At 37.0% G+C, this 15,201-nt stretch overlaps 1 protein-coding gene across 1 annotated transcript in view; it reads left to right on the top strand.

Moving 5' to 3' along the window:
* The window catches only part of LOC124555135 (beta-galactosidase-like), a 319,307-nt gene that overhangs the window by 222,252 nt on the left and 81,854 nt on the right, over nt 1-15,201 (top strand). Inside the window, exon 8 of the mRNA XM_047128946.1 lies at nt 11,329-11,447. Within this exon, the coding sequence (XP_046984902.1) occupies nt 11,329-11,447 (119 nt within the window). The remainder of the gene's footprint in view (nt 1-11,328; nt 11,448-15,201) is intronic.

Here is a 15,201-nt window from a genome sequence, read left to right as displayed (position 1 = left end):
GCAGTGAGTTGTCTCCTCTACTCCAAAATTATTTACTCAAAGCTATGTTTGTTTTCTGACTTTATGACAAAACTGTAATGTTCATTCTAGAACCAGAAACTGATAGTATTGTTGTTTACAATTTAATTTTCATTATGGAATGAGCTATTTTGAAATTCATGCAGTAGCAATACAAAGAAGGTACATCAATGCAACAACTGTAACATAAGTGACACCTTCATCTGCTATAGGAACAGATGGAGCACAAGCTGCTGCAGAATTAGAAACACCTTCAGAATCAACAACTGCTTGCTGAATAACTCCAGTGTGCACCCGTGCCCCCATCATTGATTTCAGCCCTTGTCTCCATCTACACTTACATATATGCTTCACAGGCCACCAACAGTGGATGGTGGACGGTATCTTGTACCACTGTTAATCATTTCCTTTCCTGTTCCACTTGCAAAAAGAAAAAGGGGAAAATGATTATCTATATTCCTACATACGAGCCCTGATTTCTGTTATCTTATCTTCATGGTTCTTGCATGAAATGTGAATTGTTGGAAGTAGAATTGTCCTGCAAGTCAGCTTCAAATGTCACTTCACTAAATTTTCTCAATAGTCTTTAGGTTTGTTTCCATCAGGAACAGCATGCTGCATGATGATATTAATGAGATCCAAAATAGGACGAAGGGCAGCATCAGTCATAAATTTTTAATCTGATTATCAAACAGATTAAACCAAATTAAAAATATATGGCCAATGGTGCCCTGCTTCCCGTTATGTCTCTCAATAGTGTTCTTTGAAAATAATGTCACCTTCCCTCCAGGAATTCCCATTTGAGTTCCTGAAGCATCTCTGTAATATTTGTGTATAGTTTGAACATAATGGTAACAAATCCAGTGTTGGTCAGTTGGCAGGAGATGTAGAATTACTATAGCAAATGATTCTGTCACTATCTTATTGTTTCTCAAGATACAGGTACAGACCATCCTCATGATTACTTTTTGGCTTGTTGTGACTATAAATGTTTATGACTGTTGAGACAGCTTTCCCCTCAGTGAGAGCCTTTCTCTTTCAGTTTCCAAGAATGCATTGAAATGGTAGTTCAGTACTCTGACCAGTGAGTGCATGTAGTGTCTGAGCAGTATTATTTATTTAATAACAAGAAAATACAAGATAAGTCTCATTTACAATGAGCCAATAAGTAGCAAAATTTAAGGTGATATCCATTGTATTTCATGGTGTATTCACTCATATGTGAGAAATCTCAGGAAAGGCTGTACCTGACACAGAGATATGTGCTGATGAAGACATTGTAAAAGAGGATATGTTGCTCAAGGAAAACCTCAAGGTTGCTCAATCCACAGACATGGTAACAGCTTCTCACCCTACTGTACCACAGCATAGGATGCTCACCATGTCATCTGTCTGCCTGGTCCTGATCAAGTTCACCAGCATTACTGTACTTTGCAACCTCACCCATATTGTTTCTGACAACACAAAGGATAGGAGCATGCTCTTAAAACACTCTTATATGGGGCATGGGTGCCCTCAAGTGCCCATCAGCTCACCTGCAGGAAGGCTTTAGCTGTAGTATAGGCTACTTACGAGGTAGTCCTATTGCACATATTCTGTATGTGCACAAGCCTCTTGGCCATCGTTGCCCCCGGGCCCTCAGCCAGGACAATAAAACTGCATAGATTATAAGACAGCTGTCTGACTGCCCGTGTGACAGCTGTTTGACCAGTCCTGATCACCACAGCTGTAGGGCACATGGCTCCCTGAAGTTACCAGAACATAGCCACAAAACAAAATAGAATTCAGGTGATTTATATCTGCACAGTTAACAAGCTCTGCATTACTGAAATGTCTGCAAAAGTGAACTTATGTGATATGATTCAAGTGTCAGGAAGCAATAGATATTTACATCAAAATCGGTTTTAGCAATGGAATTTATGTGTTTCAAGTACTTATGAAATACTTTCTAAACCACATAACCAATTTTAATAGGTCCCATTGCAAGAATATTTTTAACTTTAAAGAAAACTTGAATCTCATTACAAATAGGTAACCCACTCATACAGCTATAATTGGTGGAGACTTCAATCTACCCTCGATTTGTTGGTGAAAATACATGTTCAAAGCTGGTGTTAGACAGGAAACATCTTCCAAAATTGTACTCAATGCTTTCTCTGAGAATTACTTTGAACAATTAGTTCATGAGCCCACACAGATTGTAAATGATTGCAAAAACAACTTGACCTCTTAGCCACAAATAATCCTGATCTAATAGAGAGAGTCATGATGGATACAGGGATTAGTGAACACAAGGTCATTGTAGCGAGGCTAAAAACCATATCAACCAAAACCACTAAAAATAAACACAAAATATGTCTATTTAAAACAGCAAATAAAAATTTGCTTGATGCCTTCCTGAGAGAGAGTCTCCATTCCTTCCAAGCTAATTATGTGAGTGTAGACCAGATATGGCTCAGATTCAAAGATACAGTGTCGACAGCAACAGATAGATTCATACCACGTAAGTTAATAAGAGACGGGACTGACCCACCATGAAAAACAAGTCAGAACACTGTTGCAGAAGCAACGAAAAAAGCATGCCAAATTCAGAAGGATGCAAAATCCCCAAGACTGGCTAAGTTTCATGGAAACTCAAAATTTAGTGCAGAAATCAATGTGAGAAGCTTTTAATAGTTTCCACAATGAAACATTGTCTCAAAATATGGTAGAAAACCCAGAGAGATTCTGGTTGTATGTAAAGTACGCCAGTGGCAAAAAACAGTCAATACCATCACTGCACGATAGTGATGGAAATGTTACCACTGATGGTGCCACTAAAGTGGAGTTACTAAATACAGTTTTCCATAATTCCTTCACGAAAGAAGATGAAGTAAATATTCCAGAATTCAAAACCAGAACAGCTGTTAGCACGAGTAACATAAAAGTAGATATCTTAAGTGTTCTGAAAGAACTCAAATCACTTAAGAAAGGCAAGTCTTCTGGTCCAGATGTTATACCAATCAGGTTCCTTTCAGAGCATGCAGACACAATAGCGCCTTTCTTAGCCATCATGTACAACCACTCACTTGACGAAAGATTTGTTCCTAAAGACTGGAAAGTAGCACAGGTCACACCAATATTCAAGAAGGAAAATAGGAGTAACCCATTGAATTACAGACCCATATCACTGACCTCAATTTGCAGTACGATTTTGGAGCATATACTGTACTCGAAAATTATGAGTCACCTTGAAGAAAATGACTTATTGATACATAACCAACATAGATTCAGAAAATATCATTCTTGTGCAACACAGATAGCTCTTTATTCCCATGAAGTAATGAGTGCTGTTGACAAGGGTTCTCGTATTGATTCCATATTCCTAGATTTGCAGAAGGCTTTTGATACTGTTCCTCACAAGTGACTATTAATTAAATTGCGTGCATATGGAGTATCGTCTCAGTTGTGTGACTGGATTCATGATTTCCTCTCAGAGAGATCACAGTTCATAGTGATAGACAGTAAATCATCGAGTAAACCAGAAGTGATATCTGGCATTTTGCAAGGTAGTGTCATAGGCCCTCTGCAGTTCCTGATTTATATAAATGATGTAGGTGATAACCTGAGCAGCCCCCTTAGATTGTTTGCAGATGACACTGTAATTTACGGTCTAGTAAAATCATCAGACATTCATTTCCAATTACAAAATGATCTAGAGAGAATTTCTGTATGGTGTGAAAAATGGCAATTGGCAATAAACAAAGAAAAGTGCGAGGTCATCCACATGGGTACTAAAACAAATCCAATAAATTTTGGGTACATGATGAATCGCACAAATGTAAGGGCTGTCAATTTGACTAAATACCTAGGAATTAAAATTATGAGCAACTTAAATTGGAAAGACCACATAGACAATATTGTGGGGAAGGAGAAACAAAGACTGCACTTTGTTGGCAGAACACTTAGAAGATGTAACAAACCCACTAAAGAGACAGCCTACATTACACTTGTCCATCCTCTGCTGGAATATTGCTGCTCGGTGTGGGATCCTTACTGGGTAGGATTGATGGAGGACATCAAAAAAGTGCAAAGAAGGGCAGCTTGTTTCGGGTTTGGGCCATATAATATAGATGGTCATTATTCAAGATTAGTATATTTGACCTGAAATTGTCAAAATAAACTAATGCACGTGCTTGATTGAGCTTCATTATGAAGTTCTGGTTATGAGTTACAGAATATGGATGTTACAGATTAGATGTAGACTTGTTCATAATTTCATTCATGTGTTCTAAGTCAATAGGATGTTCATGCATTGTAACCAAAACTAAGCAAATGCTTAACATTTACACCTCAAAAAAATTTTAAACCTAGTTATAATAATGATGATGTTGGCTTTATATTATCCTTCCCACTCCTAAGTTCTTTAAGGCAATTAAACTTCATGCTTAAGCACAAAATTTTCCTATACAGGCTCACATTGTAAGCACATAATGTCTTCCTCACATCATGACCAATGAATACTTCATAAATGTTAAGACAGTCGATCTATGTACAATCTGCACAGGATAACATATATGCCCTTTTCCTCAGCTGTACCTTTCTTTTATTTCACTTTACTAGTAAATTCAAGGTCAGGAGTTAGGTTCACATCTTGTCCCAGCAAGTACCCTTCAAACAGATTATGCACAGGCACAAGGTGTTGTGTGCTCCTAGGTGGGTCTCATGAGTCTATGGTCAGTTCCAGTACAGTACTCATGGCTGCCACATCGCGGTCACGAAGTGGGGCCAAGGCAGTTCCAGATAAGTTTTTACAGTCTGACAATAAATTATGGATTTGTAGTTTTAGCTTGACCATGTCCACTATGGACAAACGGTAATTACTTTTATTCTGAAGAAGGCTGGGTTATCCCGACTGAAGCCTAGGTAAATCTTGGTAACCTGTGCAACTGAGGCTGTTCATTTTTAAAATTAATATTAATATTTATACAGTTGCTGACAGGGTTGCAAAATGTTGAAAATATTTAAGTTATTACCTGTGAAAATATTTTGTTGACACCCACCTACGTAGGGAAAAATGATCATCATAATAAAATAAGTGAAATCAGAGTTTGAACATAAAAATTTAGGTGTTCCTTTTCCCACACGCCATCAGAGAGTGGAACGGTAGAGAAGTAGTATGAAAATGGTTTGATGAACCCTCTGCCAGGCACTTAAGTGTGAATTGTAGAGTAACCATGTAGATGTAGATGTAGATGTAGAACAAAGTCTACTCACACTGCAATATTTTTGCTGGTGCTTCATGGAGATTCAAAACTGCTTCCAGTTTTCATTTCTGTAACCACCTTCGAGCCCTGGTTCAATACAAGTTGGTGCGAATAATTTGAATACCAACTGTGATGTTTTCCATGGAATATGATTAAGGTATTTTGAAAGACAAACATGTCATTCATTGAGATACACTAGTTATATTACTCAAAATATGTATCTGATGCAAAAACCAATGATAATACATTTCTATCACAAAGTTGTTTGTGGTATCCAGTAATGGATGCATTGAAAATGGCTCTTTATGAAAGAATGGTTCAATAAGTAAGTCACAGTTTATTTACAGTTGATGCAAAATATTTAAGACCACTCATGTCCAGCTGTAGAAGTGTACAATGCTTGTGCATTTGAAAACAATCCATAGCAATTTTGAACCAAGATTACTGCTTCTTCTGTTGTGAAACTAACATTTTAACACTGTACCACAGCATAACAACCTTTCACTAACAAACATTGTCCACAACTAATTGTTTAGTTTTTCTGTCCAATTTGCAGTCACTGGACTTTGCGAGCAAACAGATAAATTGGTAGGTGTCCAGGTTTATTATTTATATGTTTATTAAAGTTACTGTCCTTCGAAGGTCTTTATGGTTCTTTCACTGTACAATGTAGTCATTAAAAAGATCAATTATAATGAATTACTACCTGGTAAATTAAGTTTCATGAAATGTCTACACAAGAATTATGTCAATTTTTAGGCGTAGACGACTCACTGAAAAGCATTGCTGGTGAGTGGTCTCCTTTACTCCTAAAAATTTAAATTCTGGCAGAATTTTCATTACTATAAGAATGGTGTCATACCGATTTAAATTTAAAAATAATGTTTGTTTGAATTAGCCTCTTTCATACTTTGACCAATTAGTAATCTACACAAAGTCATTTCCAGATCACTGTTGCTGGGTGTGATGTCACACTGTGTCAGGGCAAAATTGAGAGAGAAAGGATTTTATACCTAACTGCAACAGAGAATATCTATTAAACCACAAAGAAATATCTTTCCCAATATGAAAATTTCAGTGGTGACCTATTGACAATTGTGATCCATCCCCATCTTCAAAGCCATGATGTCATTGGTCACTTACTGGCAGTCAAAAGTTCTGATATTTGTGTGTGGTATTTATGTACCACAAACAAATTTTCTCTTGCTCACTGCATCTACTTGATATAATGTATCAAATATCTTGAAGCTGGCTTCATTTAACACTTTTGGGTTTTCAGTAGTTGGTTTAGTACAAGTCCTACCATTTAACAAGATGATCAAGCCAATCATAGAATGTCTGTCCCTCTTTGTAAAGGATTTCAGAGATTCAGAGATTCACTTTCCTTCCTTACTTGATGCCACCCTCGACCAAAATTGTAAGGCTGCTTGGAAAATGCAGTGTCTTTTTTCACCTCTTTTCAGTTTACTGCATCTTTTCTTTTCTTGAATACCTTTCTAATATGTGCTTCACTGTACCCATTCTTAAGGAACACTTACTTTGGTTGTAGCTCAGATGGGAGGATTTCTTGTCACTGATGATGTGGGCTCCATGTACCAGTATGGTTAGCAATGTCTGCCTCCATCCTGGCTGATGGCAGTGTGTTGCATGCAGGTACAGGTATGTGTGGGTCTTCTTCCTATACACTGCTGTTCGAGACTTGGCAAAGGAAGAAACAGAGGAAATTAGGTGGCTAACCCACAGCGTCATCAACAAGCCCTCACTTACAAAAGCAAACATGACTGCAGTGGAGCTGGAGGCTCTCAAATCACTGAGAAATAATGTTGACATAATGGTCCTTCTTGCAGATAAGGGGAATGTATGTATCCTAAAGTTTACTGATCACTACTAGCATGAAACTGGCTTACTACTGCAGGACCCAGCCTGAAAGAAGTTCAAGAAGAATTTTGAATTGTGAATTGTGTTTTATTCATCTCATGACATAGATTTGCAATCCATTTGGTTTGCGTACAGGAGACATGTCAATAATTTATAATACAATTACAATGATTTTTAAATTAATAAACAATAGCACTACAATAAATAATAACACTATAAGGATATTTCATCTGCATTAACTTGTTCCCTTTTAATTTATTACAAATTTTCATTCCCATGTGTTGAGGTCCCTGGGCATAAAGTCTGAGGCAGTGGGTGGGGAGCATAAAATTTTCTTTGTTTTGAGTATCATCTGAATGGACAAAATGACTTCCCTCAAATAATTCATGTCTGGTGTACAAAAACATAATAATCTCATATATGTATAAGGATAGCAGAGTTAAAATATTAAGTTTTTTAAATAATGGTCGACATGGTTCTTTGTGATTTTCAGTATACATATTTCAAATGTTTTTTTTTTCTGTATTTTTAGTATCCACACGATGTTTGTCGAGTTACCCCAAAATACAATATCATTCCTAATAATGGATTTGAAGTAGCTTGTATATGTTACTTTTCATGTGTCCATGTCAGTTGCAGTTGATAACATTTGCATTGCAAATGCAAAGCTGAGTTTGTTTGGCAGGCATTCAATGTGTGCTGCCAGCTCAAATTTTTACCTACATTTAAACCTAAGAATTTGACTGAGTAAACTTATTCTATATCTTGGTTGTTGTGTACAATCTTAATCTGCTTACACTTTGACTGTTTGGTTTTGAACTGCATCATGTAAATCTTAGATATGTTTAGATTCAACCAATTTAGCTGAAACCAAGTTTCTAAGGTACTGAGGATACTGATCACAGATTTGGGAATTTTTTCTGAATCCTGATCTTCAACTAAGACAGAAGTATCATCTGTGAACAGAACTGGTGGGGAGATGATATTTAATGGTAAGTCATAAACATAGAAGAGAAATATGACTGGGCCTAATATGGAGCCTTCTGGAACACCGTGAGACTTTTTTTTTCCCAGTCAGAAAAATAATATGCACCATTTGAAGAAATGCTAACTCTTGCGTTCTTTTGGATAAGTAGGATTTAAGACATTGTAGGGCACTACTGCTAATGCCATACTTTTCAAGTTTGTAAACAAGCAATGCATGGTTTACAGAATCAAACACCTTTGTGAGGTCGCAGAAAATTCCTACCACCTTATTTCTCTTGTCTAATGATGTACTTATTTTCTCAATGAAACTGTTTACTGCATCTGTGGTGTTTTTCCCCTGCTGAAAACCAAATTGATTGTTTAGAATAACAGAGTATTTTGCAATGACGTTTTGGATTTGTGCAACAGCAAGTTTTTCAGATATTTTAGATAAGACTGGGAGAATCGAGATAGGATGATAATTTCCCAGGACCCAACTACAACAATGATTAGGAAAATGTTTTTTATTGTTTTATTTTATTTTTATGTTTTGTTAAAAAGAGCTCAGGTCTATGAGAGGAAGTCAAGAAGTGAGTGTATCCCAGAGCACAAGCTATACCATACCTGCATGGACTTCTGAAAAATCAACAAGAGAGGGGTGTATCTGCAGCCAGAACTCAATACCATTAACTCCCACAATTATGGACTAGCCAGATATCTAGCTATGCCCCTTGTGTGACATTGCAGTTACCATATGAAGAACTTGGCTGATTTTGTGAAGGTACTTAAGGGCAGCCGACTGCAAAAGGATGACTTGTTCATGAGCTTCAGTGGTATGTTGCTTTTCACAAGCGTGCATCTTCAAGACTCCTTGGCATCCATAGCTCGATACTTTGAGTCAAAAATAGTTAAACTTTTTGAACATGCAGACAACCAGCTATTTCAAATACAATGGGTTGTTTTTTGAACAAGCAGATGAAGTGGCCCTTGGGATTGCAAATCTGTACGTTGAACACTTTCAGGGAGTGGAGATTCAAACCCACTTCTGCTACTATGAGACATTTGCACTGTGGGAACATGGTATACAGGTGCTGGATGAGTGTCGGGACCACCTTAACAACATCATCAAAACGTTACATTCACTGTGGAAGTAGAGAAGAATAGATGTCTCCCTTTCTTGGGTATACTAATAAATGAAGGCAGATGGTACACTAGATCATGCAGTAGATAGAATGAGACCTTTACTTGCTTGCAAAATGCTACCATCCTCAAGCACAGAGGCAGACATTTCTAACCTACCATCTGGTACATAGGTGTGTGTCATCTGTGCCAAAGGTAGAATCACAACTGAATTACAGACCCTGAAGGAAGTGTTTCGTAAGAATGGGTACAATGAAGCAGATATTAGAAGGATGTTCAAGAAAATGAAAAGATGAAGCAAACTGGAAAGAGAAGGAAGGGAGCAAGAGACTTGTCTTTCTTCCTTACTTTTGCCCATTCCCAGAAAATATCTCAAGGCTGCTGGAAAATGCAACATCAGACTGTCTTCCAACCATCACCTATGACAAAAGAATTCCTGCTCTTTACAAAAGAGCCACTAAAACTTAATGTACTAGGAATATACAGCACACACTGTCATAGTGGCCCTGATGCATCAGGCAAACACAGTGCTGTACCTCAAAATGTTGTGAGGAACACAGGTGTGTATGGCTGGGGCACTAAAAGAAATCAGTAGTCATGGAGCATAGCATAAATGAAGATCACACTTTTTATTTTGAGAACACTTTTTTATTACAAGCAATCAGCTACATCAGACAAATGTTGTGCTATACCTCAAAACACTGTGAGGAACACATTAGGTGTGTTCAGCTGAGACAATACTTGGAAAATGCTACACAAAACCTTTTTCCAATTAGCACCTAACACAAAAGAGTTCCTTGGCTCTGTGAAACATTGACTGACATTTAACATAGGAGGGATTTATGGCATAACTTGTGGGCGTGGCCACTGATACATCAGGAAAAAACAACACTGCATCTCAAAATGTTGTGAGGAACACATCAAGTGTGTATGACTGGGGCACAAACAGAAATCAGCAGGCATAAATGAAGATAACATTTTTCATTTTGAGAACATTGTTTTTATGATGAGCAACCAGCTACTTGGATCTTATTATACAGGAATCCATAGAAATAAGGATCCACAAGAATTGTGTCAATAGGGGTGACTGTTACCAACTTACCCAGCATGGAACCCCACATTAGCAGCAACGTGACAAGAGCATGCCCTACTTTGTCCAACATGCAAGAGGCATCTAGAATTCCCATGCAGAATTTCTACTACAACCTCCAGCCCATTTGCCACTACCACCATTCACCCACTTCCCCACCTGTCAGATACACAGGACATAGCCATTCACAGTCTCTTATATGGGGCATCCCAGTAATATAAAAACAGGGACATCTAAAGTACCTCAACACTTCACCAAATGAGGAGTATGACACTTGTAAAAATGTTGTGATATATTAACACTGTCACTTGACTAGAAAATCAAGAACTTTTTATAAGAATTATCCACAATTGTTATGGCAAAACAGAAAGAAATTTCATGCAGGTTTTTGTTATTATTTATTTTGCAGTAATCAATGATCAGACTAGTGGAATCATCATCTTTGATGATGCTGCTTCAGACTGAAATATTTATAGTAAAAAAATATGTGCCAACTAATAAGTGGAGGTACAGTAAACAACTGGACCCAGCTATATGGCACATCAACAACAAAACAGATGAAAATAATTTAGCAAGATGCCATTACACTTTCTGCTTCAAATGTCCCCTGGATTTACTTGCAATTGCAGCTGTTGCACACACAATGAAATGCAAATGTTTACATATTAACAATTGGAAATGGTTACAGTTTACCAAATTTAGGAATCACTGAAGAAAATAAATATTTTTTTATGCTGATTAATGTAACATTGTTGTGCACATATGGCAATCAATCTAATTACATGTATTTCAGTTACATTTTAGTTTGATTATTTAATTTATATCGTATTTATCAGAAACTTCTAAGTGTGTGAATTTGTGATAAGGAATTGTTTTGTGTACTGTTATGTGTGAAGTATAAAAATCTGTTAAAAGCTGATTTAACTCTCAGTAACTATTTCTGAAACTCTTAGGTGATAAATTAATTATTATTACTAAATTCTTTTTCAGGTGCAAATTATAATGATAGATATGAGCCACAGCTGACTTCATATGATTATAATGCACCACTAAATGAAGCAGGGGATCCAACTCCAAAATATTTTGCCATACGAGAAATGATAGGACAGGTAAATTTTTTAAAAATGTTGATGTACAAAGGCACATAAACATATTAGTGGTATTTTAAATCAATATTTTATTAACTTAGTTTTTTTCATTTCTGCTATGTTCTGTTCTTTTATTTATAATGGTCTTTCTTTGTTTCCTCCTTCTTTAACCATTTATGGTATAGATACTCTTTCGAATTTAGCACCAACACTACAATGTGAAATAATAGCCATCGTTACCAGTGAAGGAGTGTACCTTCAGTTACCTTTCTCTATAGTTATGAGAGAGGTTACAGTATGGAATCAGTTTCTATAAAATACCTTCATAGAAATTTTCTGGTATGAAGATAACCAGCTAATTATAATTTCTTTCTTTTGGTTATCATGAGATTTTCACGTCAAAGGAATGGTGAGATATGCAGAAAGAGTAGAAAATCACAGGCAACCACCACTGGGAAAGTAATGAAATTGCTTTTTGTCAAATTAAATTGAATATATAAAGCCACCTATGACTCAATGATTCAACCCATGTTTCAGCTCTATAAACCTCATATATTTGTAACTGACTGTCTTTCATCTAATCTTTTGTGCATTTAAGAAACTGAATTCTGCTCAAGTCTTGCACAGAACACACTTTTGATTTATGAACATTCCATAAACAGCTTGCATTGTTTGTTCACAGATCATAAGAAATCAGACTGGTACATGGCCTATGACAAAACAGTGATCATTGCAAGCTACTTACACAAAACTGTTTCTCCTAGAAGGGTGTCTGCTCCTGCTAATACTATAGGTCTTTCTTATCCACAGAACCCTTCTATATTAGATGGGGCAGGAAATTGTCTCTCCACAATGTATCACCAAGTTTTGTCCTTACAATGTGCAAACATGTGTGAACTTTTTTATTTGGGATGTTTAGTAATTATTGTGGCAAAATAACTCTGCTTAAGTCCATAACCACTAAACTGCATTAACTTAATCATCACAGTCCCAGACGTATCTGGTACAGTTCCTGGTGATACAGTAAATTTTCATCACTCAAATTTGATCATTAAGTGGGGGAGATAAAATTGTTTGGACCTTGATTTCCATGTGTTTAGTTAAATCCCAAACGATTCTATTGTGTCTTCTGTAGAGAGAATGGAAAACAGCTACATTTGGAAGTAAAATAAATAAAAATGTTTCTGTAAAGCTGCTTATAAACAATTTTTATTTAAAAATTGTAGCTTATTTAGGACAAAGGTATTGCATAGATAATGACTTCTGTTATGAAATTAAATGCTGTTTTCTTTTATGTAAATACCAGGTATTTCAACATGAATATAGGGATTTTAAGGATCTGTAGCATTCATTCCATTCAACTTACAGTTGTAAATAATACATAAAATGGAACAGAAACTCAGAGAGTTTTTCTTACAAGTGTTTGATGTGAATACCGTTTGTCACATGGCACACAATGAATTGATATGCGAGTTCTTCTGGAACCTTGATTAGTGTGCCTGGAGTAATTGTTGCAACAACTGCTTCAATCCTGTTTCTTAAGTTTGGTAAATCAGATAGCATCAGAGGCATGAACATATGATTCTTTATGAAGCCCCAAATCCAAAAATACTTGGCATCACACTGGGTGAATATGGATGTTATGTGAAACAAGCTCTGTGATTTGACCACTTGTGGTCAATCCAGTAGTTGGGTACACAGTCGTTTAATCAATTGCATACTGAGTTATGCCAGTGAGGCAGCTCAGCATTTGTGGTTCAGCTTCGTCAAATTGATTAAACACCAATAATTCTAGTGTATCAAAATTAGAAACAGCGGCTGCAGCTGCTTCCCTGAAAAGGGGAGGCCCATATACTTTCCGTCAGGATATAGCACAAAAAATATTCAGTTTAGGAGAGGCTCACTCCAACTGTACCACCTCAAATGGATTTCCTGACTCCAAGATGCACACATTTTGTGTGGTAATATTCCCACTTAGATGAAATATCGATTCATCACTTAATCCAGAAAACCTTGATTTGTGTGCAGCAACATTTCCTTTGTGAACTTCACATGTAAACCACTGATGATGATAAACAGAAGTCTGAAATTCTCACTCAACCTACCTTTCAAAAACTCGTTTACGGTAGAAGACTGCAGCACCATTCCCCCTTTCATTTATTGAACAAACGCAAGGATGGCTGACATAGTGTTTAGTGTATCTGGGATTGTAAAACAGTTAAGATCCTTAGACACCAGGAAGGCATTTGGCCCAGACAGTATCCCCGTAAGATTATATGTTGACTATGGTACAAATATAGCACCATTCTTATCCATCATCTATCAGAGGTCATTGGAACAGCGGAAAGTTCCACAGGACTGGAAGAAGGACCAGGTCATAGCAATCTTTAAAAAGGGGAGAAAATCAGATGCACATAATTACCAGCCAATTTCACTGTAATCGATTTGTTGTAGAATCATGGAACATATTTTGTGTTCAGACGTAATGACCTTTCTAGACTCTGAGAAGCTCATCTGCAGAAATCAGCACAGTTTTAGTCATGCGAGACACAGCTGGCCCTCTTTGTGCATCATATACAACAGGCTCTAGATACCAGCTCCCAGGTTGATGCCATATTTCTCGACTCTCAAAAGGCATTTGACTCAGTTCCACACTGTCACTTGTTCCAAAAAGTGAGCAATTACGGTCCATCCCATGACATATGCAGTTGGACAGAAAGTTTTATAACAGACAGAGAGCAGTATGTTGTCCTGAATGGGATGACTTCAACAGAAGCAAGTTTAACTTCAGATGTCCCCCAGGGCAGGATAATAGGTCTGCTGAATTTTACAATTTACATAAACGATCTGGTTGATGGTATTGACAGCAGCATTAGACTGTTTGCCAATGATGCTGTAGTCTACAGGAAAGTAGTATCACATGAAATTTGTGAACAAATCAGTGAGGATTTGCAGAAAATAAATGCGTGGTGTAATGACTAGCAGTTACCTCTCAATATTAGTAAGTGTAACCTACTGCGTATAACAAGGTGAAAATCCCCATTAATGTATGAGTACAAAATAAATCTCCATTCTTTGAAAGCAGTAACATCAGTCAGGTATCTGGGTGTGACTATTCAAAATCATCTCAAATGGAATGTCATATTACACAAGTAACGGGCAAGGTGAACTGTAGATTGTTGTTTATTGGTAGAATCCTAAAGCGATGCAGTCCTTCAACAAAGGAAATTTGCTTACAATATGTTAGTTCATCCAGTCTTAGAGTATTGTTTGTCTGTATGGGACCCTTACCAGTTGGGTCTGATTCAAGAGATTGAGAAGCTCAAAAGAAGAGCAGCATGATTTGTGACTGGTACATTTAGCTATTGTGAGAGCATTACAAATCTCATAGAAAGTTTGAAGTAGGACACACTTGCAGATAGATGACATGCTAAACGGAAGGGGCTGCTAACTAAATTCTGAAATCCTTCACCGAGGATGTAGAGCGTATATTATTACCACCAACTTTCAAATCACACAATGATCACCATTCAAAGATAAGGGAAATTAGAGCTCATACTGAGACATTCAGACACTTGTTTTTCCCCCTTGCGATCCGCGAGTGGAACAGAGAGGGGGAACATGACTTTGCCGCGAATTGTGCCCTCCGCCACACACTGCTTGGTGGCTAGCGGGATATATATGTAGATGTGGATGTAGTCTGTAGGCTTTATACTTGTAACAACTACAAACCAGACTGTTTCAGTTGCTCTTTCATTTGATGTATTACTTTTAA

The sequence above is a fragment of the Schistocerca americana genome, chromosome X (genome assembly GCF_021461395.2).
Source record: "Schistocerca americana isolate TAMUIC-IGC-003095 chromosome X, iqSchAmer2.1, whole genome shotgun sequence".
NCBI classification, from domain to species: domain Eukaryota; kingdom Metazoa; phylum Arthropoda; class Insecta; order Orthoptera; family Acrididae; genus Schistocerca; species Schistocerca americana.
This window is presented reverse-complemented; position numbering and strand designations above follow the sequence as displayed.